General features: G+C 38.5%; 3 protein-coding genes across 4 annotated transcripts in view; all 3 read left to right on the top strand.

Annotated features, from left to right (window-relative positions):
• The window catches only part of LOC137028556 (seizure 6-like protein), a 48,507-nt gene extending 38,379 nt beyond the window's left edge, over nucleotides 1-10,128 (top strand). The window contains exons 9-17 of the mRNA XM_067397505.1: nucleotides 1,338-1,476; nucleotides 1,689-1,885; nucleotides 4,070-4,264; nucleotides 4,383-4,574; nucleotides 4,659-4,853; nucleotides 5,165-5,200; nucleotides 6,084-6,198; nucleotides 7,049-7,154; nucleotides 9,540-10,128. Coding sequence (XP_067253606.1) covers nucleotides 1,338-1,476; nucleotides 1,689-1,885; nucleotides 4,070-4,264; nucleotides 4,383-4,574; nucleotides 4,659-4,853; nucleotides 5,165-5,200; nucleotides 6,084-6,198; nucleotides 7,049-7,154; nucleotides 9,540-9,569 — 1,205 coding nt within the window. The 3' untranslated portion in view covers nucleotides 9,570-10,128. The remainder of the gene's footprint in view (nucleotides 1-1,337; nucleotides 1,477-1,688; nucleotides 1,886-4,069; nucleotides 4,265-4,382; nucleotides 4,575-4,658; nucleotides 4,854-5,164; nucleotides 5,201-6,083; nucleotides 6,199-7,048; nucleotides 7,155-9,539) is intronic.
• A 3,109-nt stretch (nucleotides 10,129-13,237) lies between these two features.
• Nucleotides 13,238-22,138, top strand: tpst2 (tyrosylprotein sulfotransferase 2). 2 transcript variants are annotated; one of them, XM_067397509.1, is made up of 6 exons: nucleotides 13,238-13,517; nucleotides 13,609-14,363; nucleotides 16,912-17,229; nucleotides 17,305-17,503; nucleotides 18,607-18,657; nucleotides 21,569-22,138. In XM_067397509.1, exons 2-6 carry the CDS (start codon nucleotides 13,867-13,869, stop codon nucleotides 21,605-21,607), a joined length of 1,104 nt encoding a protein of 367 aa, XP_067253610.1. In that variant the 5' UTR covers nucleotides 13,238-13,517; nucleotides 13,609-13,866; the 3' UTR covers nucleotides 21,608-22,138. The 2 variants fall into 2 exon arrangements, with proteins under 2 accessions (XP_067253610.1, XP_067253609.1); XM_067397508.1 differs by having other exon boundaries at nucleotides 13,238-14,363.
• A 281-nt stretch (nucleotides 22,139-22,419) lies between these two features.
• Nucleotides 22,420-25,253, top strand: ubc (ubiquitin C). Its single transcript, XM_067397507.1, has 2 exons — nucleotides 22,420-22,568; nucleotides 23,555-25,253. Exon 2 carries the CDS (start codon nucleotides 23,562-23,564, stop codon nucleotides 25,161-25,163), a length of 1,602 nt encoding a protein of 533 aa, XP_067253608.1. The 5' UTR covers nucleotides 22,420-22,568; nucleotides 23,555-23,561; the 3' UTR covers nucleotides 25,164-25,253.
• Nucleotides 25,254-27,369: the final 2,116 nt, after the last annotated feature.

Below are 27,369 nucleotides of genomic sequence, written 5' to 3'. Positions count from 1 at the left end.
TTTCATATTTTTTGCTGCTAGGCTGATGAATATTTTCATGACGGCCTAATCATCAGTAGTCGATGAGTATTAGTTATTGCCCTATATTTAACCTAGATGTAATTCATCTTTAGATGGGATAAATTAGTTTTTCTGTGACTGACAATAGGTTGTAATAGATAACAGCTGAGCATAACACTGGTCAACTTCACGTGATGTATTACACATGCTTGTTATCGCTTTTACATGCAATGTATATATATATATATTAGGGGTGAGACAGTTGGCTCACGAGACAAGAAACGAAACTGAGTTCACGAGAACGAGACAAGATTTTTACACAGTATTTTTAAGAAATCCTCAATGATGAAATGCATGACTAGAAAAATAGTCCGCAGATGCATTTGAAATGTTTTAACTATCATGTAATGAATGTTATTTCAGTTCTACTTTCTGAGTATGAATTATCATATGCAGTAAAAGACAATACTCAAGCACTGTTAAAGGTTTTAGCACAAACTCAGCAGACTGACTTCTCTCCTGCATGATTTCATATGAGTCTCTCAGACCTTACTGTACATGATTTATGAGCTTCTACAACTTTTGACCTCCTAACTGAACTCCTTTCCACAAATTGATCATAGAAATAAGAACAGTATAAATAAAAATGAATAACACAGTTTTCTCTTAAAATAAGTGCAACCATAATCAAAGTACAACTACACCAGCGTAAGATAGCTTTCATATTGGGAGATATTTGATGCACCAGGGAGCCGCTTTCAAAATGTGGGATATTGAAATCGCGTTGAGTGTGCGCTTGTGTTTTACTTTCGCTTTCGATTTGATCGTGCGTACTCTGTGAATAGGGTGCGGCGGTGCTGAGCGCACATTCTACATGATAAGACATTTGTCAGACACTTGCACTCTTGTGCAACAAATCCTCTGCCATGGTCTTGTCAGTCATCTCATCACATGCTCTTGTCATGTGATCAGTGAACTCTGATTCCTGCTGCACTATGTACAACTCTGCTGCTCATGTTGGATGGGCTGTATGGGACTGAAGTGATCCAACTGAATTAAATGTTTTTTAAAAAGCAAAACGACAGTGGATGTGTAATGTAAACATAGCGGTGGCGTATTCTGTCCTAATTTCACCCTCACACTCTGTCATGGCAATATCGCGAGACAGCTTTTCACCTCGGCGAGAAATCTTGTCACATTTTAATCTTGTGACACCCTTAATATATTATCTATCTATCTCTCTATCTAATATATAAAAATTTGTTCCACTGAATCATGAGACAGACAACTATGTGACAGAGAAATCAATGTGACATGTGTCTGTCGACTCTCTGCAGCTCTCTGTGGCGGTGACCTGTCCAGCCCCAGCGGCGTTATTCTGTCCCCAAACTGGCCCGAATGGTACGGGGAGGGTGAAGATTGCAGCTGGAGGATTCACGCCGGCGAGGATAAACGTGTCCTGCTGGACGTGCAGCTGTAAGTCCATCTGGAACATTATGTTCTGAGTCTGCTGGTTTAGCTGTTCTGGTGGCTGATGCGTCAAGCTGCTGCTGAAATCCAATGAAACCCACAGACCTGCTGGATGTGATGACTCACCAAACCGTTTGAATGACTCGTTCATTTTCTCATTTCCTCCCACACCACTCACCTCTCGCCCACTGTCTCTCTCTATCCTTCTCTCTCATTAGCTTGAATCTGAGCGACAGTGATATGCTAACCATTTTGGATGGAGATGAGGTCACAACGCGTATATTGGGCCAGTTTGTTGGGGGCACCAGCCCGTTTAAGATGTCCTCCTCGACCCCTGACCTCACCATTACCTTCCATTCAGACCCAGCCGGCCTGGTCTTTGGGAAGGGTGAGGGTTTTATCATCAACTACATGGGTAAGGACACTCGAGCTAACAGTTAAAAGGCATAAATTAGACTCAGTCTCATGCATATTGCAAAGAAATGGCAAGAAGAGTGTTTCCTCTGGAGCTGAAGAGTTTTGTTTGTATAATATGTAAAATATCTTTGAGAACCCTTATATACTCTAATATTATTTTCTAATTATTATTTTTTTAACTGTATGTAATTTTATTTTTAATAATTTTAGTACTTAACCATATTTTATTTCAGTTAGTTGCAGAGTAAATATTTCTAATTCATTATAAATAAATTATTTTTTATTTTTGTTTAATAAATATAATTATAATTATATTTATTAGATATTATTAGATACATAATATTTCCATTGAATATATATATATATATATAATATTTCATACATAATTAAGATATATATTATAAGAAAAATGTATTTATAAGAATTAATAAAATAATCAATAAATACTGTATTATACATATTTTATATTTTACAGTGTTTTATTTCAGTTAGTTGCCAACATTTCCCATTTAGTTTTTTTTTTTTTTTTTTTATGTAATATTTATATTAGCTTTTAGTTTTAGTTAACAATAACAAAAGTGGGCCAGACTTTGTTGATAGCCAAATGTCTGGCTGAATGAAATTAGTCTGTCACAGAATTTAATTTCCCACCTCCCACTTTTAAAGACAAGCTTAATACGCAAACTTTCAGTCTGGCTTGAGTCTCACAATCTCACAAAGAGTCTCAATGCAACTATTTCTTTTCAAATTACTTCAACCGATCCATTATGTTCTCAAGTGGTCGGCATGCATTTCAATCGATGTTTTTTTTTTTGTTTTTTTTCACAGGCGCAACTATTTTCAGCTTCTGAAATCTCCCATCACTCTCTCCTCCTCCTTTTCTCCTGGCTGCCCTCATTCATTCACATTTAGCTTTGTCTCTATCCTCTCCCATAGGATACACACACACACGCATGCAATCTCCAGTAATGGCTTGAACTAAAGAGACAGAGATACTCTTTTTATGTTTGTATAATGGTAGAGGATAAAGTTCCCAGGAGAATAAAGGTCACTGATGCCCTATGAATTCATAATGGCGGCTGATTTGCTCATAATCAAACTGCTCATGAATTGAATGCATGTGGAATCTAAAGAAAACCCCATTAGCACTGCGCTAACATCATACATGAACATCCAGCCATGCTAAAAATAATTCATCTGTTGAAAAAAGCCTTTAAATAAAACATTCATTTGCTCAGACCTTTTACATTTATTTATAATTCTTTTGCCAGCTACAAGATCTGAAATCTTATGAATAAAGGAGTAAAATTGTCAGATCTCTGACCTAGCGGTTAGCGCACATGCTCCTACACACCCAGCTGACATGTTCGTGTGGGCGAAGCAAGTTCAAGTTGACTTTTTGATTCCAAAAAGGCCAAAAATAATATAAAACTAGATTTTACATTTCCTAAAAATGAGTGAGTGGTGCTTGCCCATGCATAAGTCCCTCCGAGATGCTAGGATGTTGTTGTGGGTGCTCTGTGTGGTCACCAGATTGTTCTGGGTTGTTACTTACTGGCCTGGGTCAATAAAACCCACCCTGATTTTATATTCTTTATTTAAATGATCTTCTGATCTCTATGACTCAGATCCCTTCTTTAATCAATGTAGATGGGACTTATCATCTGCTAGACAAAAAATCTTAAGTAATAACATACCTCTTACGGCTAATCTAATGTGTAGGTACTGTATTGAAGCTTCATTCCACTGTGGAATAAAAAAGAAAAAAGGTAAAAGTGACTTTTTATCTCACAATTCTGACTTTTTCCCCCTGTAATTCCAAGTTTATATCTCACAATTGTGGAATTGTGGAATATAAACATATAACTTCTAATTGTTCCGTAGTGTACAAGCATGTGTGTGCACACAGCCATTTTTACTGTGGCGCCCGGGGAGCAATTGAGGGTCAAGTGCCTTGCTCAAGTGCACCTCATTCATTTCCTGCCAGTATTGAGACTTGAACCCGCAACCTTCGGGTTAGCAGTCTGACTCTCTAACCGTTAGGCCACGACTGCCCCCTCAAGTATCGAAATCCTGTTAATATTTTAAAAATTGAATAAACAGATTATGCACAAAAAATTTCAAATCTGTAACTTATGTGTGAGGAATAGAAGAGGCTAACCATTTTACCCCTGTTTTTCAGAGGTATCACGCAATGACTCGTGTCCAGATCTACCTGAGATCCAGAACGGCTGGAAGACCACGTCTCATGCAGCGCTGGTGCGCGGAGCCCGTATCACATATCAGTGCGACCCAGGGTACGACCTCGTGGGCAGTGAAACCTTGACCTGTCAGGTGGACCTAAGCTGGAACACCCAGCCTCCATTCTGTGAGAAGAGTGAGTCCAGCATTGTTGGATGTCTTTGCTAACTGGAGTCTGAATAACTTTTACTTTCAGCAGATTCAAATGTCATCCTTCTCATTTTTGTCTCTTTTTCCTCCCTTCCCCTCAATAGTTATGTACTGCACAGACCCTGGACACGTGGAGCACTCAACACGCACTCTGTCTGATCCCAAACTCTTGGTTGGCACCACTATCCAGTATAGCTGCATTCCCGGATACATCCTGCAGGGTGGCGCCACACTCACTTGCTATGGTCGAGAACCCGGCACCCCTGTTTGGACGTCTCGCTTGCCACATTGCGTTTGTGAGTTCCAACTTATGTTTTATATTTAAATCTCTTTTTAATCCCTCAATTATTCCTGACTTTATTTCTTTCTCTGTATAATAGCGGAAGAGTCCGTGTCCTGTGAGAATCCTGGCCTTCCTGATAACGGCTACCAGATATTGTCTAAAAGGCTTTACCTACCGGGAGAGTCTCTAACCTTCATGTGCTACCAAGGCTATGAGCTCATTGGGGAGATGGCCATCAAGTGCATTCTGGGAAATCCCTCATTTTGGAGTGGTCCATTACCTCTTTGCAGAGGTAAGAAAAGATATTTACAGAGAATTAGCATGTATATAAGGGGTTTATTCCTTATACCAAGATGAATTTTTTCTTCTGTTATAAAAAAAAATACTTTTTTTTTTAACATTTCAAAAAATACTGTTGATCCCAGCAATTGCATGCCCTAATGAAGCTGCAGTGCATAACAGATATTTAATGAATATTCTAAGAAAATTTTTAAATATCTGTGATATGAATTCTACATTGACCATACATGACACTGTTATTGTTTTATTATATTATTATATACAAAGCTGAAATGTATATGATTTTTTCCCTCATATTTACAGCCAATCATGAATGTTCTGGCAATCATGCATTAGAGGGTAAGTTTTATTGTGTAATGTACTAATGTACTGTAAGCAATGGTTTTAATTTTATAGATTGTATCTAAGTTAGAGCTGCACGATTAATTGTTAAAAGATTGTGATATCGATTCAAACACCCATGCAATCTCATTCCTAAATGAAAACAATTCTCCTGTCTATTAACGCTTTGACAAGTACGATCAAGCATTCAGATCTGCGTTGGTGTGTCGCTGACCCAGAGAGAGCAAATGTCATGTATGGATATGAAACAGCATCACAAACAATCTTTTCAACCACACAGTTTCGTTATTTCTGTGTTACAAATATTCATATTATCACAGAAGAACTTGGATAAAAGTTTATAGCTTGGATATAAACACTGATGTCTACAGAAGTGATCAAAATAGAGCAAATCCTTTTGAAAGTAACTTTGTGCTTCAAATAAGGATTGTATCAATTACATCATTTTGCCAGTAGGTGGCGACAAGTGACAAAAAATGTATGTCATTGAATCATTCATTCAAGAGATTTGTTCAAAAACGATTGATCCAGTAATGAAACAATTGAAATATTTCCAAGTCATTGAATCATTCATTCAAATCAATTTTTGTTTAAATAATTAATTCAAATTAAAAATGTATACATTTTATAAATAGACTACTACAGCAATGAACATTTTGTCAGAACCTCTAGTAAATTACATATTATTTTTAGTTGTCTGTTCAGAAAAAAAAAAAATGTGATTCTCAATTAATCCTGAATCATGCAGCTCTAATCTAACTCATTTATCCTCTTCTTACACTTGTTATCAGAGAGATTTTATAAAGTTTCATTGTTGTTGTTGTGGGAAAAGCATGCGAAAATTAATTATTAACGTATTTTATCTTTGTATCCTGTCTAGTGGCTGAAGCTGCAGCAGACTCTTCTTTTGATGGGGGAAGTATGGCTCTAGCAATATTTATCCTGGTGCTGTTAGTGTCTGTTTTACTGGGAGGAGCCTACATCTATGTCACAAGGTGAGCAATATATTGTGTAAAGTATTACTTATAGAGTGCATTAGCACCTGCCCCCTTTTTCAGCAGTGCTGGTTCCAGAAGTATTTTTTCATTCAATTTTAAAATAGTCTTTGTTAAAGAGTTATATAAGCCATGAACCAAGGCAATCAGCTACATGGTGAATCACAGTACTACAAATTTGATTTGAAGCAAAAAAGTTTTTGAAAATTGGACAAAAAGACAAAGGTACAAGACTGTGAACTTAATGGCTTTAGTGAGGGAAAGAACTATAATCCCATGAAGCAGTGTTTCATGGGAGTGGGCAAGCTAACAAGATCTTTTGGCGTGTTTAGCCTATTTTGACTCTATGATTTGTGTAACTTTCTGTACAGCATTATGGCTAATGTAATTTTTCTACCGGGAATTCCACAGTTAAACATGATTATTTTAAAAAATAAGCTGGAATAATGCGGGGTGACGGCTTCAGCAAAAGCAAATACCATGGATTTACAACCTCGTAGCTCACAGTAGGGCTGTCTTTAAAGCTTTTAAGTTATAGTTCAAAATCAGTTTCCTTATGAGGAAAATGAATGGAGTTTTTACTTCCCGAATGTTGCACTCTATTGTAAAACAGTAAACAGCTGCCATTGTTCATGAGCAGTTACATGTTTTGTTGCTCATTTAATAGACTACTCAAAGCTGCTTGTACTAATAATGTTGTGGAAATGAGATTGGTTTCTTCATAAAGCATTTAATGGCTTGAAGTGAAATGATATGCGTGGGTGGGAGAACACTATGATTGTCCATTGCTGAAACGAGAGAACATATGCTGGGTTTGAACCCCTGTCAAACACTTTTCTGTGTTCCTCAGATGCCGTTATCATTCAAACCTGAGGCTTCCTCTGATGTATCCGCATCCCTACAGCCAAATCACGGTGGAAACCGAGTTTGACAACCCCCTCTACGAGACTGGAGGGGTGAGAGTCTCCTAGAATACCTTAGCAACCGCATGACAAAGCCTAGCAACCATTCAAAACCCCTTATGAACCACATATCACCACCTTGGAAACCCTCCAGAACACCCTAGATACCACCTAGCAATTCTTAGTAACCGTCATGCACCCCTTTTGAACAACATGGCACTACCCTGGCAACCTCACAGAGAACCCTAGTTCTGGCAATCATCCAAAACATCTGAACAACCACCTAGCAACTCCATAGAAACATATCACCACCTTGGCAACCTTCCACAACACCATAGAAACCACATATAAACTTCATAGCAACCATCCTGCACCCCTTGTGAACTACATGGCGCTACCCTGGCAACCTCTCAGAGAACCCTAGTCCTGGCAATCATCCAAAACATCTGAACATCCACCTAGCAACTCCATAGAAACATATCACCACCTTGGCAACCTTCCACAACACCATAGAAACCACATAGCAACTCCCTAGCAACCATCCTGCTCCCCTTGTGAACTACATGGCACTACCCTGGCAACCTCTCAGAGAACCCTAGTCCTGGCAATCCAAAACATCTGAACAACCACCTAGCAACTCCATAGAAACATATCACAACCTTGGCAACCTTCCACAACACCATAGAAACCACATAGCAACTCCCTAGCAACCATCCTGCTCCCCTTGTGAACTACATGGCACTACCCTGGCAACCTCTCAGAGAACCCTAGTCCTGGCAATCATCCAAAACATCTGAACAACCACCTAGCAACTCCATAGAAACATATCACCACCTTTGAAACCTCCCAGAACACCATAGAAACCACATAGCAACTTTCTAGCAACCATCTTGCACCCCTTGTGAACAACATGGCACTACCCTGGCAACCTCACAGAGAATCCTAGTCCTGGCAATCATCCAAAACATCTGAACAACCACCTAGCAACTCCATAGAAACATATCACCACCTTGGCAACCTTCCACAACACCATAGAAACCACATAGCAACTCCCTAGCAACCATCCTGCTCCCCTTGTGAACTATATGGCACTACCCTGGCAACCTCTCAGAGAACACTAGTCCTGGCAATCATCCAAAACATCTGAACAACCACCTAGCAACTCCATAGAAACATATCACCACCTTTGAAACCTCCCAGAACACCATAGAAACCACATAGCAACTTCTTAGCAACCATCTTGCTCCCCTTGTGAACAACATGGCACTACCCTCACAACCTCCCAGAGAACCCTAGTCCTGGAAATTATCCAAAACATCTGAACAACCACCTAGCAAGTCCATAGCAACATAACACCACATTGGAAACCTCCCAGGGGACCCTAGCAAATGCATAGAAAAGCCCTGGCCATCCTCCCAAATGTTCATGCAACCACTCAGAACCCCTTAGGAACCACATATCACCGTCTAGAACCCTTTAGGAACCACATAGCACTGCCCTGCTAACTTCCCAGAGCACCCTAGCAACTGCATAAGTCTTGGCAATCATCCAAAACCTCTGATAAAACCCCAGCAACCACTTCGCAACTTCCTAGCAACCACCAAGAACCCCTAAGGTACCACATAGCACTGTCCTGGCAACTTCCCAGAGTATCCTAGCAACCGCATAATTCTTGGCAATCATCCAAAACATCTGAGAAACCACTTAGCAACTCCCAGAAAACCCTAGCAAACACCTAGCAACCATCTAGAACCCCTTAGGAACCACATAGCATTGCCCTGGCAACTTCCCAGAGCATCCTAGCAAACAAATAAGTCTTGGCAATCATCCAAAACATCTGAGAAACTACTTAGCAACTCCCAGAAAACCCTAGCAACCACCTAGCAACCATCTAGAACCCCTTAGGAACCACATAGCACTGCCCTGGCACCTTCCCAGAGCACCCTAGCAACCACATAAGTCTTGGCAATTATCCAAAACATCTGAGAAACCACTTGGCAACTCCCAAAAAACTCCAGCAACCACCTAGCAACTCCCTAGCAACCATCTAAAACCCCTTAGGAACCACATAGCACTTCCCTGGCAACTTCCCAGACCACCCTAGCAACTGTATAAGTCTTGGCAATCACCCAAAACATCCGAGAAACCACTAACTCTAAAACCCTAGCAACTTCCTAGCAACCATCCAAAACCACATAGCACTCCCCTGGCAACCTCTCAGAACACTATAGCAGCTACTGTACATAGAAAAGCTCTGGAAACCAAAACGCAGCCTAACCAATCATCCTGAACCACATAACAAGGTCCAGGAAATCACCTAGTAGAACAACACCACCTGTGGTTGCAATGAGGTTTTTGCATGCTCAAGCACTGCAAGATGCTCCATAATGCTAACATACATGTAATTCTCACAGTATCTCTTGTGTTTATTCTCTGCAGGACACGAGAGAATATGAGGTGTCCATATGAAGAGGCCCACAGACACGTCCCGTATTGCTCAAGCTCTAAGAGGAAGTGATGTAAATAGATCCTGACAGTTCCACTCTCCCCACCTCCCCAACCTCCAGAGGAAAGGGCGCTTATTAGCCGAGAGAGAGAGAGAAAGGGGCGTGAAGGGAAAGAGTCTGTGAAACAGGAAGTATCAGTGCAGAGATCGTTCGGCCTGTGGTTGTACAACATGTGACTCAACACGGATGCACTCACAGCCGGAGGTTCTCATTCAGCCATTCACAAACGTGCGTGTGTTTGTGTGTGAGTGTGTGTGATGTGACAAGTGAGTGGAAAAAAACAAGTGATGGGTTTGCACAGTGTTCTTTTGCCTCAATACCGTGACTTATGGAACAGTCAAACCCTGACGTACGTGAAGCCCTTTGCTCCGATTTAAAGGCGTTGTGGTGGCGCCGTCCTGTGTCTGTCTGTCTGTGGCACGTCCTGCCTGCTGTCATTTTTAAGTCTTTGTACTTAGAGCAGTTTGTAGTGCAGGTTTTAAAGTAGTATTTTTTCCCCCTGCAAGTGATGTCCTACTGCAGCAGAGACCAGATGATGTATTTATTTTGAAGTATATGTGAAATGTTCTCTGCTGTTTAATAAATACTTCATTTTGGAGATCAAGAAAAAAAAAAATGTAACTGATTTCTCTAAAGAAATGTGAAAAATAAATTCATTTAAATCTTTTCTAACCCTGATGTGTCCTGATTTTATTAAAGGCTTGTATTTTAAAAGAGATCTGACAGAAATCGGGCATTTATGCTCCACTGATTACAAATTTGTGACAAAATCTGCCTATTGGAAAGAAAATGTACAAATTAAATCTCTTTAATATGGAGAGTCTCATGCATTTCAGATGTTTCTCTTAAGAAAAGCCAAGTCTCAAACTCACTCATTACGGTCACATTTTGTAGGGAAAAAAGGTCCATTGTCTGTAAAGTGCATTAGCGCCCTCCCCCTTTTTCAGCGTCGCTGGTTCTGGAAGTATTTTTTTTCAATTCATTTTTTTCACACAGGGATTTAAAAATAGTCTTTGTTAAAGATTTATAAGCCATGAACCAAGAAAATCAGCTATGAGGTGAAACACAAAATTACAAACTTCGATTTGAAGCAAAAAAATTCTTGAAAATCTGACAAAAAGACAAAGATATAAGACTATGTACTAAATGGTTTTAAAGGATTATTTCACTTTCAGAAGAAAATTAGCCCAAGCTTTACTCACCCTAAAGCCATCCTAGGTGTACATGAATTTCTTCTTTCTGATGAACATAACTGGAGAAATATTAATAAATATCCTGACGCATCCAAGCTTTATAATGGCAGTGAGTGGGACCAACAAGTATGAGCTGAAGAAAGTGTCTCCATCCACATCCATCCATCATAAACGTACACCACATGGCTCCGGGGGGTTAAAACAAAGCGATGCATTTGTGTAATAAAAACATCCATATTTAACAAGTTATGAAGTGAAATATCTAGCTTCCGCCAGAACGCGTTCTGTTTTCAAGTTACGAAGAAAGTGTAAACTGGCTGGACGTATAGGGAATAGGGACGAATAGGGAAGACGTAGCATAAGCTTTGTGAACTGCAAGAATTTTACACTTTCTTCAAACACTGAATATGGAAGGCGGTCTGGCGGCATTCTCCATTCACTGGTTTTTAGCGTTTGTAAATGCCGCGCTTAAAGACGCCGCTGTCGGCTGCTTTGCAGTTCCTATATCCAGTGCGAATGCAACCAGGGACATGGCCCGGGGGAGAAATTAGTATTTAGGGAAATATCCTAGTGGCTAATTCCTAGAACTAAGTTCCTAGAACCATTTGGTGTGAAAGTCCCTTAAAGGGATAGTTCACCCAAAAATGAAAATTTGATGTTTATCTGCTTACCCCCAGTGCATCCAAGATGTAGGTGACTTTTTTTCTTCAGTCGAACACAAAAGATGATTTTTAACTGCAACCGCTGCCGTCTGTCAGTCAAATAATGGGAGTGAATGGGAACATGAACAATAAGGGTCGTAAAAAACATGCACAGACAAATCCAAATTAGTCCCTGCGGATCGTGATGACACATTGATGTCCTAAGACACGAAACGATCAGTTTATGCGAGAAACCGAACAGTATTTATATCATTTTTTACCTCTAATACACCGCTATGTCCAACTGCGTTCAGCACTCGCTTAGTGAGGTCTGATCACGCTCTGACAACGGAAGTGATGTCTCGCACTCATTGAAGTATAAGCGCGAGACATCACTGCCGTTGTCAGAGTGCGATCAGACCCCACTAACATAGTACATAGTGGTGTTTTAGAGGTAAAAACGATATAAATACTGTTCGGTTTCTTGCACAAACCGATCGTTTCGTGTCTTAGGACATCAATGTGTCGTCACGAGCCGCAGGGTTTAATTTGGATTTGTCTAAGCAAGTTTTTTCGACTCTTATTGTTCGAGTTCCCATTCACTCCCATTATTTGACAGATGGCAACGGTTGGAGTTAAAAATCATCATTTGTGTTCTACTGAAGAAACAAAGTCTGCTTTTTTGGGTGAACTATCCCTTTAAGTAACATGTCTGCCACTTTTATTCAGACCAACTGAGAAAAAAAGCGTTACAATAAATTGCGCTGCCAATGGTGATTTAATGATCTCTTAGCTCGGATCATGTCAAACCATGCAAATTATTATTGTTATACTTTGTTCTCAAATAATTGTTAATGCTAACAACATCAGCATTGCATGTGTATTTAGTGTGTATTAGTGTTACCTGTAGATTTCAATTTCTGTAGCCACTCCGCAGTCTGAAGTTATTTGCTTTTGACCATGGGTGAATCTCCATATAGTCTACTAGCTGGGATTCCTTTATGTAAACAGTCGTGACGTAATGACGCAAAGACAAACAGCAGCATGCTCGAATTTCCCGCGGAAACCCACCAGTACCAATTTTATTATAAAAATAAATCGGGCTACGGTAAGGAGATAGTTTTGAACACTGCCAGGTTATGTACTAGCTCAAAAATTTATTTTGGATCATTTTTAACCCAAAATATTTACAGACTGCAGCTTTAAACATAATTATTTACATAAATTGAAGAAGTGAAGCGAATACGATTAACAACCTCATAGCTCACAGTAGTTCTGTCTTTAAAGGTTTATATAAGTTAGAATTCAAAATCAATTTTCTAATGCAGAAAATGAATGAGTTTTTACTTCTGGAACCCAGCTGATGCACTTCATTGTCAATAGTGTTAGGATCGATGAATCACAGCAGTCAGAGAAATCATACTAAGCAGCTTTCTGCATGTTGGCTAACATGGTGAATTTGTGACCAACTTGAACCCATTGAGAAACTTGAGTAGGGGAAATCTACTTCTGCATTCAAATTTATAGCTCAAATCTACATTCATATTTATATTCAGTACATATATATATTATATGTATAGCTCTTTTTTACTGTATGTCAGTATTTGTGTCTTTGCTGAGGAATCTTCTGAGATATTTAAGTTATAAACAAACTATTAAAAAGCAATCTGCAAGCAATAACATTTTATGAGTATGTCAGCACAGGAAACATCCAGCCAGTCAAAGTTTCACACCTTTTCTGGTTTCTCAGTACACCCATTTCCTTTAAATGTTTTTATAATCTTTTGAAAGTGTTAAGTGGTCGCATTACTTTCACATTTGAACGTTTTATAGCCTACAACTTTAAGCAAACAAACATTCAGCAAAGATTTAGCACGTTTGATGCTCAGAGACACAGGAAAAGAGAAAAATGTTTCAAGTTTCTGGTAGTAATCTTGTGGCTCTCAGGAAAGATCTCAACTGATAAGTCTGTTTTTAAACTGCGTTCACTTCCTCTTCGTGCGTTCTGCCTATTTGACTACACTGCAGAGCATTAAGCCTTGAGTTCATGCAATGTTCATTGTTTGTCTTGTGAAGGTGAGTTAATCATCTCCGTAATGTGTTGTGCGTATTGTGTTGAATTAATCTCGTTTCATGTCACTTTATCGGTGCATTATCTTTTTTTCAGCTCTACCTGCAGCCCATATTTCCTGTGCATGTCATGCATGTGTCATAAACCACCTTCTTTTTAATATGCAAAAATCTTATTTTTAAAGAATGTGTTTGTTTGTTTGATTCATAGATAGGATCTGATTAATCAAAAGGGCACTCTAGTTCCTGTAATCTTGCAGTTAACAACTAAATATTTGCAGAAGTAGCCAACAGAGGAAGTGAAGTCAATTCGGTGTTTAAACTTAACATTTTCCTCTGGCAATGCCTCAGAGTGATGCGGTTCTCAGTCAAACGGGCAGTTGTACTCCTGCTAACCGTGTTCGGAACGTGTACTCTTACTAGGACTCTATTTCGAGTGCTGGCATGCTATGGAGAGGTTCCCAGAACTCACGTGGTGTCTATACTGGTTCGAAACTGGAACCAGACACAATATCGGTATAATCACAAAACCCCAATTGTGTTCGTGGGTGGGGTTCCACGATCAGGGACCACCTTGATGCGTGTCATGCTAGACGCCCACCCTGACATTCGCTGCGGGGAAGAGACGCGGGTGATCCCCAGGATTCTGTCCCTGCGGCAGAGCTGGGGAAGGCAGTCTGAGGAACGCTGGGCTCTGGAGGAAGATGGGGTCAGTCAAGAGATGCTGGACGCTGCAACCACCTCGTTCATACTGGAGGTCATCGCACGTCACGGAGAACCTGCACGAGTGCTGTGCAATAAAGACCCCTTTACACTGAAGAGCTCACTTTATCTGTCACACATTTTTCCCAAGTAAGATATCTCTACATTTATTTAGCAGTGATGCATTAAATTGAAAGCCACAGTAAAAACTATTACATTATAACCAATAAAAATGTATTTCTCAAAAATTGTATTCTTTTGAACTTTCTGTTCATCAAAGAATCCGAAAAAAAAATAATAATAATAATTATGGTAAGGCAACACAATGGCTGATTGATAATAATAAGAAATGTTTCTTGAGAACTATATCAGCATATTAGAATGATTTCTGAAGGATAATGTGACACTGAAGACTGGAGTAATGATGCTGAAAATTCAGAAATAAATGTGACCATGAACCAGAAAACCAGTCATAAGGGTCAATGTTTTGAGATTTATATATCAGCTGAAAGCTGAATAGATGAGCTTTATGGATAGGACAATATTTGGCTGAGATACAACTATTTGAAAAACTGGAATCTGAGGGCACAAAAAAATCTAAATATTGAGAAAATTGCCTTTAAAGTTGTCCAGATGAAGTCTTTAGCAATGCATATCCACTCACAAAAATACATTTTTCATATATATATGTATGGTAGGAACTGTACAAAATGATCTTTACTTAATATCCTAATGATTTTTGGCATAAAAGAAAAATCTATAATTTTGACCCATTCAATGTAGTGTTGGCTATTGCTAAAAATATACCTGTGTGACTTATGACTGGTTTTATGGTCCAGGGTCACATATTAGGATAAGATGGGGAAAGATGCCCTCCTTAAGAACAATGTGCACTTACTTTTAAATTGTAGCATATTTATATATAAGTTTACCATGTGCAGGATGATGATGCATCAGCCAATATGCTATTATAGGAAAAAGAAACATTTGCTAATTTAGTTGTTGTTGAACAAAATTTACCTCACTACTGGGATAAATTGACCCCCTACATTGGGTAAGCCCCCCTAGCTAAACTTTTTCAGAATGTATAAATGACTTTTGATGTAATTCTTATTAATATTTTTAAAATATATTTTTAAAGTGTCATTAATGTAAAATACTAAATCAACTATTGTATTTAAAATACAAACCCAATTCCAAAAAAGTTGGGACACTGTACAAATTGTGAATAAAAAAGGAATGCAATAATTTAGAAATCTCATAAACTTATATTTTATTCACAATAGAATATAGATAACATATCAAATGTTGAAAGTTTGACATTTTGAAATGTCATGCCAAATATTGGCTCATTTTGGATTTCATGAGAGCTACACATTCCAAAAAAGTTGGGACAGGTAGCAATAAGAGGCCGGAAAAGTTAAATGTCCTTGCATTTTCCAACATGACAATGCCAGACCAAATACTGCATCAATTACAACATCATGGCTGTGTAGAAGAAGGATCCGGGTACTGAAATGGCCAGCCTAAAGTCCAGATCTTTCACCCATAGAAAACATTTGGCGCATCATAAAGAGGAAGATGCGATAAAGAAGACCTAAGACAGTTGAGCAACTAGAAGCCTGTATTAGACAAGAGCAACTTGTCTCCTCAGTCCCCAGACGTTTGAAGACTGTTATAAAAAGAAGAGGGGATGCCACACAGTGGTAAACATGGCTTGTCCCAACTTTTTTGAGATGTGTTGAGGGAAAGATGTTGTTTATGTTAGTGTTTAATGTTCAGTTATGTAGAACATTATGAGAAGTTTCTGTAATGTTTCTGAATTTTGTGGTTATCATTATGCAGAAGAGTGGCGCCTGTTTAAGCTGTGCGCACTCATATATGCATGTTTATTGGATGGAATTCCTGCTGTCAATTAAATTCAGTTTGTTCCAGGAGATATTTTATTGAGTTAATTTAATAAGGTAAATTAAGTCAATAAATGCCTTCACCTTACATAATAAACTTTTATAAATTTAACATAACATTATTAAATAGTCTGCACATCTAAATATTTTGTAACAGTGACAAATTTAAATAATTTGTATTTACTCAAAGGAATTTTGGCAGCTTTACTTGAATTTCCTTTATACGACTAAATTGTTATTTGTACAAATTGTTGTGTGGAACCACTTGACACTGCTTTTAATTCCAAAAATTCATTTTTTTGAGTGAACATGCCAATTCTAGTGATGTGGGTCATCTTACCCCAAGGGTCTAATTTTTATTTTTACTTCAAATAAAAACTATAACTTTTCCTCCACAAATATAAACACATTAATGTGTCCACAAATCCCTCATTAACAAACAGACACAAATAACTTTGATATTCAACATAATACAATGTCATATCACTATTTTCCAGAGACACAAAAACAGTTTCGACCGACTAAATCTCACAAATGTTGATATTCAGATGAAATGACCAAATTTAAAATAGCGTAGCCATTCATCAAAAATGCTGAAATGAGATTTAAATTATGGTCAGAGGAAAGAATTAAGGTGTGTGTGTGTGGTTTCTTACCCCGGCCTACCCTACATTTTAAAATATATTCAAATAAAAAAATGTCTAAAATAATTGCTTTGCTTTTTGTTGTTGTTCAAATGCCAGAAAAAATTATATTTTACTCATTCCATCTGTCATCATCTGTCCTTCCAGCTCGAAATTCCTGCTAATGCTCAGAGACGGCCGGGCGTCTGTGCACTCGATGATCTCCAGACGAGTGACTATCGGTGGCTTCAACCTGTCCAGCTACAGGGACTGTCTGACTAAATGGAGCAATGCAATCGAAGTGATGCTTTCCCAGTGTATGGCAGTAGGCCAGAGGCGGTGTATGACAGTCCGCTATGAGGATCTGGTGCTGAAGCCTCGAGCAACCATGCAGCGTGTGCTGCGTTTTCTGAATTCACCGTGGCATGAAGGGGTGCTTCACCATGAGGAGGCCATCGGCCAGCCAGGAGGGGTATCACTGTCTAGGTAGGGCGAAATTCCATTTCATGTTTTAGGCATTCTACTGTTTCTTGTCAATACTCACTCACTTTTGTTTTTAAGAACCGAACGCTCCACGGATCAGGTGATCAAGCCAGTTAACCTGGAAGCTCTCACAAGATGGGTCGGACACATCCCAGCAGACGTCCAGGAGGACATGGATAACATCGCTCCAATGCTCCGAAGGCTGGGATACAACCCCAACGCCAATCCCCCAGACTATGGTCAACCAGATCCTGAAGTGATCAACAATACTCAAAGGGTATGTTTGAACAAAGAATATGACCTAACAGGATATGCGATCAGAGTTGCTACACTCGTAAAATATAAAGGTTCTTCATTGGAATCTGGTTCCATGAAGAACCTTTAAAGGGATAGTTCACCCAAAAATGAATATTGTGTCATTAATTACTCACCCTCATGTCGTTCCAAACCGTTCATGTTGTTCATGTTGACACGTCGTTCATGACGTTCATTTTCAGAACACAAATGAAGATCTTTCTGATTCAATCTTAAAGATTTCTGTCCTCGGCCTCTATTCACAGCCTATGCAACTGAAACTTTGATGCTTCAAAAAGCTCATAAAGAGATCATATGAATTGAGCGGTTTAGTCCAAATTTTCTGAAGAGACACGATCGCTTTATATTGTGAACAGATTTAATTTAGGGTTATATGCACATATAAACATTGATCTACATCAGTTGTGGTAAACCAATGGAAGCTCAAGCATGTTTGCTTGATGCATGCAAGAACCAGTGAGGTTCATTCTCATGTTACATAGAATGTTTGAGCTTCAGGCAAAGGGGTTGTTCTCATCAAGCAGGTTTGGCTGAGGTTCTGTTTATGTTCTCTGATCAATGTTTATAATTGAATAAAAGCCTAAATTCAATCTGTTCATCATATAAAGTGATCGAAATTTGGACTAAACCACTCAATTCATGTGGATTAGTTTTACGATCTCCTTATGAACTTTTTAAAGCATCGAAGTTTCAATTGCATAGCTGTCAATGGAGCTCCATTTTTATCCCTAGGGACAAAAATCTTTTAGATCAGAAATATCTTCATTTCTGTTCTGAAGATGAACAAAAGTCTTGCGAGTTTGGAACAACATGAGGGTGAGTAATTATTGACAGAATTGTCTTTTTTGGGTGAACTACCCCTTTAACATCTGTAGCATAAAACTTTTCAAAAGGTTCTTTTTTAAAATGTCCTTTCCATTAAGAAAAAAAATGGTTCTTCTATGGCATCACTGCAAAAAAACAAACAAACAAACAAACAAAAAACATTGGAACCTTTATTTCTAAGAGTGTCGTTATTTGTAAATGTAATAAAGTCCTTTCCAATTTTTCCATGTTTTTTCTTAGGTGTTGAAAGGAGATTTTAAAGCTCCTACAAACCTGAAAAGATGGGCACAAGTGAGTGCATGCTTTCGATTGTTTAACATACTTTGACCCCAAAAACTATTTTAGAAACACTTAACCCTCTGGTCCTCTTCGGTGAAAAATGACTGAAAAATTTACATTTTGAAAGTTTTAAATTTTTTGCTTCATTGGAATGGGATGACACTTGGTGACTTTTGTCGCGTTAGCTATGTGAACACACACAAAAAAATCATGGACATGATTCGGATATGTTAAAGGGTTGGGAAAAAAAATAGTCACACTTGGCTCCTGCAAGGTCAAAAATGACCGACATAGGAAATCAATGGGAAATACAAAAAAAATATGAAAACTCAGAGAATCTTTTGTTAGTTCAAACTACAATTCAGCTACTGTGTGCAGAAAAAAAGTGCACAACAAAGTAGACACATCCACCCCCCCAACACACACACACACACATATATATGAACTAGCGTGACTATAACAGAGCAAGTTTTTGCAAATGTGTGAAATAAAAACAATACTTCAACCACAAAGCAGTAAAAAAAATTAACAGCAAGGAAGAGGTTAGACAAGTGTACAAAACAGAGACACACACTCACAGTACAACACTATTATACACACAAATGAACTAGTGTAACAATAATAGTCAAAGAGTCAAATAAGAGATTGAAATCAAATCATACCCAGATTTATTAAGCTGTGATAAAAAAATACCTGTTCATTTTTATCGAATTTTGATGTTGTAAGAAAACGTCCTCCGCTGTGTTCAGGTTTAACTGTAGTAAAATTAATGTAAAAACTGACACTTCAAATCATTTTAAACAAAAAAATCTAAACCTTGACACAAAGTAGTCTTTGTAAGTAGAATGTCTAAGTATAAATACAAATCCACAACGTAATAATATTAGTATTTTATTATAAAAAACACTAGAGAACTTATAAGCCACTTTATATAGAACTAATCTAGTGGTTACACCAAAGACTATAGAATAACACAAGACGTGTCACTTGTATTGTTTTGAATGGGAGAAAGTGTAACGCGCAATATGGCGGAATAAGTCCCGCCTTCTAAATAAGAGCCAATCGCCGACTGGTAAAGTCATCGCGTCACTTTAGCGGCCGTTAGAATCATAGTTAGAATCACCGGTTTCTATAGAAACAGTCAGGTCTGCGTCTGCGTATGCGCATTAGCTTGATCCAGCCTGAAAAATACAGATTTTTGTCATGATTCGAGCGTTTAGAAACTAAATTTATGAGCCGGTTGTTGTTAGATTTCATTGGTGATTTCAAATATGAAATATAATCATATGGTTGGCGAACAGTTTTGGAGAATTTGATGTTTCCCCATTCAAAGAGATAGGAGCTGCATGATGCCCAGGATGCCTGAGAGGCGTTTCAAAGATGGCCGCCGAGTGAAATGACTTGTCTTAAAGGGACTTTGGGTTACACCATGGCATTACACAAGTTTTTCTTTTTTTACTCCCATCAGATGGCACTAATCTACCTTCAAAAAAATGGATTTTAAATGCCTTGGAACATGGAATACTGCTTTAATAGAGTGCCCCAGGGATGACGTGTTTTTGTAGGCCAACCCGGAAGTTAGCGGCGCACGGGTTCCTTCGACTGAAAGCCTATGCATTTTTCCCAAAATCGCAGAAAATAAGCTCTGTGTTTAACAAAGGGTTATGACACTTACACGTTTTGTCTATCAAGATAATCTTTACAAGTTAACAACATTTATAGATTTTGAAGCCTAAATAAAGTTGTCAGATATAAAAGGCTAACAGTAGGCTATAAACGGACTACAGCACACCATGGTCGCGGATCAACGTCGTCACCACCAAGCGTCCTCAAACTTTATTTAGAAAACAACTCTATTTAAAAACATGCTCACTGATTATATATGCGCTGTGTATGAATACTTATCCACTTTTTCATGAGAAATGCTGCCCAAATGTCACGTTTTTTATGATGACATCTAAAGTCCCCGCCAAAGGAAGTAGTCCCTTTTAGCTATTTGTTAGCAACCGCCGATTTGAAGACGCAGTAAAAGTTTTAAAAATCACAAGTGGGTTATAAGTATTTAGAGGCTTCATTAACGACAGACCTTATTTCAGGCGATTTAGCAAAAACCCATTCAAAAAACCCATAGACTTTACGGCGTTGGAAACGGAAGTTCTAAAATGCTAACTCGCTTCCGGGTTTTGCCTACAAAAACGCATCATCCCTGGGGCACTCTATTGAAAAATAATTTAAATATAATAATAAAAAAAGTGTATTATTTTCAATGTGGAAAAATAGCTAATAAAAATTTTATAAATATTGCATAGTATCATAAAATACCCTCAAAATTTTAAATAATAACCAAAGAGTATTATTGAATAAAAATATATTACATTTCAAGGCTTCGGTCACTTTTGATCACAAAGGAGCCAAATGTGACCCCTAAATGAAGAGGACCAGAGGGTTACATGTCTGAATGTCATTGAGTTAGATGACAAACATCCAAGCAAGTGTCATTTATTTGAAAGAGAGACAGCACAAGCACACATTTCAGGCTAAACAGGTTTGGCCTAAATATGTAGGCCAAACCAACATATGTTTGTTAGGTTTGAAATGATGGAAAAACCACTTCTGGTTGTGGTTAGCAGAACATAGTTAATGTGAACTAGACGTGTGGTTACGCTACTAGGTTAAGATGGCTTCAGCTGATTTAAAGTCATTGCAAAAAAAAAGCAGAGGTTAGTTGTAGAACATTTCTAGCATCTCTTATGTGGAGATGTCACTTGCTTTGGTGTTTTGTTATCTAAAGCAGTTATATTAGGCCTATATGCCCCCAATACTTTCTGTGGGCATTGTAAAAGTATATGATTATATGCTGCTGTGTGTCTTTAGTTGTTTTGCATAAGCCGTACTCATTTTGAAAACATTTCTTGTTTGACAGGTATCTCCAAAGATAAATTCTAAAGGAGGAAGAAAATGAACAGAGTTGCATTGATTGCAATGTATTCTTGTGTTCAGCTTTGGATAACTTCACCATTTTGTTTCAAACACCTTGAAGGCATTTCACAAGATGAAGAGCAACATGAGGAGGAATATCATTATTGTGCAATAGCTGTGGTTTTATTCCTGTGTCACCTTTTACATCTGCAGAATTCATTAAGATAATGAAGTGATTAAATCTTTATATGTACCACAGTGTTGAAATTCAATATACTGATGTTAACTAAACAAGTCTCAAGAAGAACATTAAACACTGGACTGATATCTATATTTACTTCCTAGTGTTCTCATAAGAGTATAAATCGATGGAAGCTAACCATCATTCAATTAAACTGAATTTCCTGAACACTGTAATTCTTGTTTTGGGAAAAGAGAAAAGCGTGACGTTGCGCTTGGTGACGCACTGAATGCTGTTGCTATGTGCCAGCCTGCATTTTCCTGACCTAGTTAAATTAAATGGAGCCATTCTTCTTTCCCTAGTGCCAAAACACACTCAGTGTTTCTAAAGTGAATTATTTCAATAAAATATATTTTATAGAAATCGAGCAATGTGTTATTTATTTTGAAGCCTGTATGTGTCATTATCAAAACATTTGATCACAGCCAACCGTTTGCAGTACATCATATCCCTCCGCCGGTCCCCCCACAAGCACAGCAAATAAACAGATGTATCTGTTTTACGTCCACAAACCTAATTTATAAAATGAACATTGGTATATGGTTAACATAACACACATGTCATTGTTTCCTATAAAACCAATTTTTCAAATTCAACAACTGCAGTTGTAAAAATAGTGCGTCGGGCGTAGCGGCGGAAGGATACAGCGCGTTCTGTATAAATAGTCGGATCTTTTGTTTTGCGCACTCAGATAGATCCGCTTCCCTGACGAGAGAAAAGAGACTCACTCACTCCGCGCTCTTCCAGAAAAGAACATTTGTTTGTAAGTATGATGTAAAATATACACGAACGACGCCAGATATATCATTACTTAAAAACAACAGTATTTTATTTAACTTGAAGTTTTTGTCGAATATATAAACGTATATTTTTGAAAGGGCTAACGTGTTAGCTTTTATGCTAGCCGGCCTGGTGGTTTCTGAGGACCAAATTTGTTTTGTTTTTTTGTAACTTAGTTTCCGTTTTTGTAATTTAATGCGATTAAGCGTTATACTGTACGTCGATGGGTTTTTGTATGTTTTTGTTCGCGTTAAGTTGGCGGCGAATTAGGCCGCGAAATTGGGCGGTGAGGTCGTCGGGTCTCTTAATTCATCTGCGTATTAAAAAAAAAAAAAAATCTTGTCAGCCGTCGACACCTCATTTATAAAATTCTCCGGTTGAATTAATACACTCGTATTAATGTCTCGCTTTGGTTGTCTACTTTTATTCCGTTTCAGTGCGTTTCTTCTCTGGCCATTTTCTGTTAATGTCGCCATTTTGTTTTTCAATCGCCCGTTTGTTACACTCTGACTCACAGCTGTGTCAGCAGTATTCATGGCCTGAGCTCACCTAACTTTTGTTTTTCTCTTATTATGAGGAACCTTCTAGAGAATTCCTAGGCTTGTCTAACGATCTTAAATAAACATATACTTTTTAGTTTTTCACCAATGCAATATATAAATATAATTGATAAAGACATAAGATGCAAAAGTCTCTTAAGTGCTGTCTAAAATTTTCTTCTGAAATGAGCATTTTTATCAAGCTCATATGTTTAGGTCCAGTAATTTAATTTTAATGACAATTAATAGGTCCTTTTCACTTAAATAACTGCACACAAACATACAAGCTTGATTAAAAATGTTAACTTTATAAGATTGCACTTGGAGGCTTTTGCATCTGAAGATGTATACATTATTATACATTATATATAGTATATAAAATTAGATTTTATGTATTTAGTTAACTGTGTTTTTTTTTTTTTTTCCCTAGCGTAAAGATGCAGATCTTTGTAAAAACGCTGACTGGCAAGACCATCACCCTTGAGGTTGAGCCCAGCGACACCATTGAGAATGTCAAAGCTAAAATCCAAGACAAAGAAGGCATTCCTCCTGACCAGCAGCGTCTGATCTTCGCCGGCAAGCAGTTGGAAGATGGACGCACGCTGTCCGACTACAACATCCAGAAGGAGTCCACCCTCCACTTGGTCCTTCGTCTGAGAGGAGGTATGCAGATCTTCGTCAAGACTCTGACTGGCAAGACCATCACTCTTGAGGTTGAGCCCAGCGACACCATTGAGAACGTCAAGGCCAAGATCCAGGACAAGGAAGGCATTCCTCCTGACCAGCAGCGTCTGATTTTTGCTGGCAAGCAGCTGGAAGATGGGCGCACACTATCCGACTACAACATCCAAAAAGAGTCCACCCTCCATCTAGTGCTCCGCCTCAGGGGTGGTATGCAGATCTTCGTCAAGACCCTGACTGGCAAGACCATCACTCTTGAGGTGGAACCAAGTGACACCATTGAGAACGTCAAGGCCAAGATCCAGGACAAAGAAGGCATTCCTCCTGACCAACAGCGTCTCATCTTCGCCGGCAAGCAGCTGGAAGATGGACGCACACTGTCCGACTACAACATCCAGAAGGAGTCCACCCTCCACCTGGTCCTTCGTCTGAGAGGTGGTATGCAGATCTTCGTCAAGACTCTGACTGGCAAGACCATCACTCTTGAGGTGGAACCAAGTGACACCATTGAGAACGTCAAGGCCAAGATCCAGGACAAAGAAGGCATTCCTCCTGACCAGCAGCGTCTCATCTTCGCCGGCAAGCAGCTGGAAGATGGACGCACACTGTCCGACTACAACATCCAGAAGGAGTCCACCCTCCACCTGGTCCTTCGTCTGAGAGGTGGTATGCAGATCTTCGTCAAGACTCTGACTGGCAAGACCATCACTCTTGAGGTGGAACCAAGTGACACCATTGAGAATGTCAAGGCCAAGATCCAGGACAAGGAAGGCATTCCTCCTGACCAGCAGCGTCTGATTTTTGCTGGCAAGCAGCTGGAAGATGGACGCACACTGTCTGACTACAACATCCAGAAGGAGTCCACCCTCCATCTGGTGCTCCGCCTCAGGGGTGGTATGCAGATCTTTGTCAAGACCCTGACTGGCAAGACCATCACCCTTGAGGTTGAGCCTAGTGACACCATTGAGAATGTCAAGGCCAAGATCCAGGATAAGGAAGGCATTCCTCCTGATCAGCAGCGTCTGATCTTTGCTGGCAAGCAGTTGGAAGATGGACGCACGCTGTCCGACTACAACATCCAGAAGGAGTCCACCCTCCATCTGGTCCTCCGTCTGAGAGGTGGTATGCAGATCTTCGTCAAGACCCTGACTGGCAAGACCATCACTCTTGAGGTGGAACCAAGTGACACCATTGAGAACGTCAAGGCCAAGATCCAAGACAAGGAAGGCATTCCTCCTGACCAGCAGCGTCTGATTTTCGCTGGCAAGCAGCTGGAAGATGGACGCACGCTGTCTGACTACAACATCCAGAAGGAGTCCACCCTCCACCTGGTCCTTCGTCTTCGTGGGGGCAATTAATCTGCTTAAGTTTAATATGAGTCTTGAAAATTATCAGACCAATTCCCATTTCCTTTGTTCCTCTTAAACATTCAATAAAGTTCTGGCATTCCTGATTTTTGTTGTCTGTCTCATCTTTGGAGTCATTTACAATTTGCTTGAATGCATATACTTTTAATAATTGCAAATGTTTACATTTCAGGCTTCTTAAAATTGGCTCTTTTTTTTTTTTTTTTTATGGTTTAGAGTCAAATTATAAACCATTAAATCAATGTGAATATTCTAGTATTTTTAATTGCATAGAAGCTGCATTTCATTTGTTGGGTAAAAATGTTTACCCTCAAATCTAAAACTAAAAGTGGTCTTTCCAATGTCTTAAAGGGAATTTCAGTTAATCCTATACGGTGGTTAAGCTGGGGTACAATTAAATGGGTCAAATTAGATTGAAATGAACATTTGTGTAAATATACAAAACTATATACTTTAGTACATTACTATTGAGTTGAATAATTTAATTTTTCAGAGTAAATTCTATTCTAAGATACCTTTTTTACATTTTAATGAGGGTGGTTATATTTGGTGGTCCATGGCATCTAATAGACTGAAAACCCTATAATTCTCTTGATGTGTCATACTTCCTCTATGTGGCAGGTTTCATTTATTAAACCATCCACAAGATGTCACCAGAGGTTTGCAAAAAGGCTCATTGTGACTGCTTTTAAAGAGTTCACCCAAAAATGAAAGTTCTATTTACTCACACTCATGTTCCAATTCTGTATGAATTTTTTTCTTCTGACGAACACAAAAGATATTTTGTAGAATGTTGGTAACTAGACAGTTGTTGGTAGCCATTATACTAACTCTACAGCCAACTGTCTGGTTACCAGCATTCTTCAAAATATTTTGTGTTCAACAGAAGAATGAATCTCGTACAGGTTTGGAACATGGTTTGGAACAACATGAGGGTAATTGATGACAGAACTTCCCCTTTTTTTTGTGAACTAACCCTTTAATGCTCTTATTTTTGGAGGGGTCTTGACTGTATTTTGATCTTTCGTCTGGCCCTTGAGTCATGGTGGGCGAATGGGTAATGATGAAACCACAGAGTAAATGCAGGTGCCCTAATTAAAATCCTTTTATTTTGCAAATTTCCTTAATTCTGGGTTGCTGAACTGTTAAATAGTTTAGCCTTGTAAAAACTATTTGCTGAATATTTCGGGGGGCTTTTTGCATAAGAGCACCTTTTTTCCGCTTGGAGCATATTGTTATTGGGTTGGTCAGATATTTACTGGTTTAATTCTGTCATTTGAAAGTCAACAATCATTATCTAACATATCTACTATTCATTCAAGTTTGTTTTGGCATCAGTAGTTAACTGTGTGACAGACACTTCATTAAAATTGCACAGCAGCACTTACTCGAGACGATGTGTCTCTTGAGCAACATAAAGTTGCATATTGCTTAAATATACAAATCAACTTTTGTGTTAGGAATCAAAATAACTAATAGACCACTGTCACTGAATTTTTCTATCTATCTAACTCCAGACGATCACATACAATGTCACTTGGCTACTTGGCATTGTCTCTTCTGTTTACAAAAGCATGGATACAGATATCAGTCTAGGATTCAGTTCAACCAGGTCTAGCCAAAATACTTATGGTATTCTTAAAATATTGCTGCACTAAAGCATAAAAAAGCCTTTAAGAGCTCTGCACAGCAAAGACAAAAAACTGCACTTATTTAAAGCACTTGATAAAGCTGTTGATGTCTGCCTGTTAAATTAAAAGTTCATGTTCACTAATGGTAGTTAATGAAGAATCTCATATTGTAAAGTTTAAAAAGTAAGATTTATCTGGTCTAAAATGAAATAAGATTAATTGGCTTATTAAAATTAAAAAAGGGAGTAAATGGACTCCCAATGAGTGTTACAGTGTGACTGATTTTAAATTGCTTCCAAATTTAACAAACTGCTTGTGGTCAAGTTACATAAGGACATTTAGACACTATTTTTTTCTAACGGGTTGATCACAGAGTCATGTGTTTTCTGAACATTTCATTCACTAAATCCATAGTGCACCAGTAAATATCATTGATAATTTGTGGTTTATCATATTTGCCATGCTTTTCAGGGCTCAAAAAAGTTTGAGCAGATTTTCTTGTTTCCTTCACTATGTTCCCAGTCCAGATTCGTCTTGGATTTGGAATCAAAAATCACATGAATAGC

Source organism: Chanodichthys erythropterus, chromosome 10 (assembly GCF_024489055.1).
Source record: "Chanodichthys erythropterus isolate Z2021 chromosome 10, ASM2448905v1, whole genome shotgun sequence".
In the NCBI taxonomy this organism is placed as follows: Eukaryota; Metazoa; Chordata; class Actinopteri; order Cypriniformes; family Xenocyprididae; genus Chanodichthys; species Chanodichthys erythropterus.
Note: the sequence above shows the minus strand (reverse complement) of the source record. Positions and strands in the feature narration are given on the sequence as shown.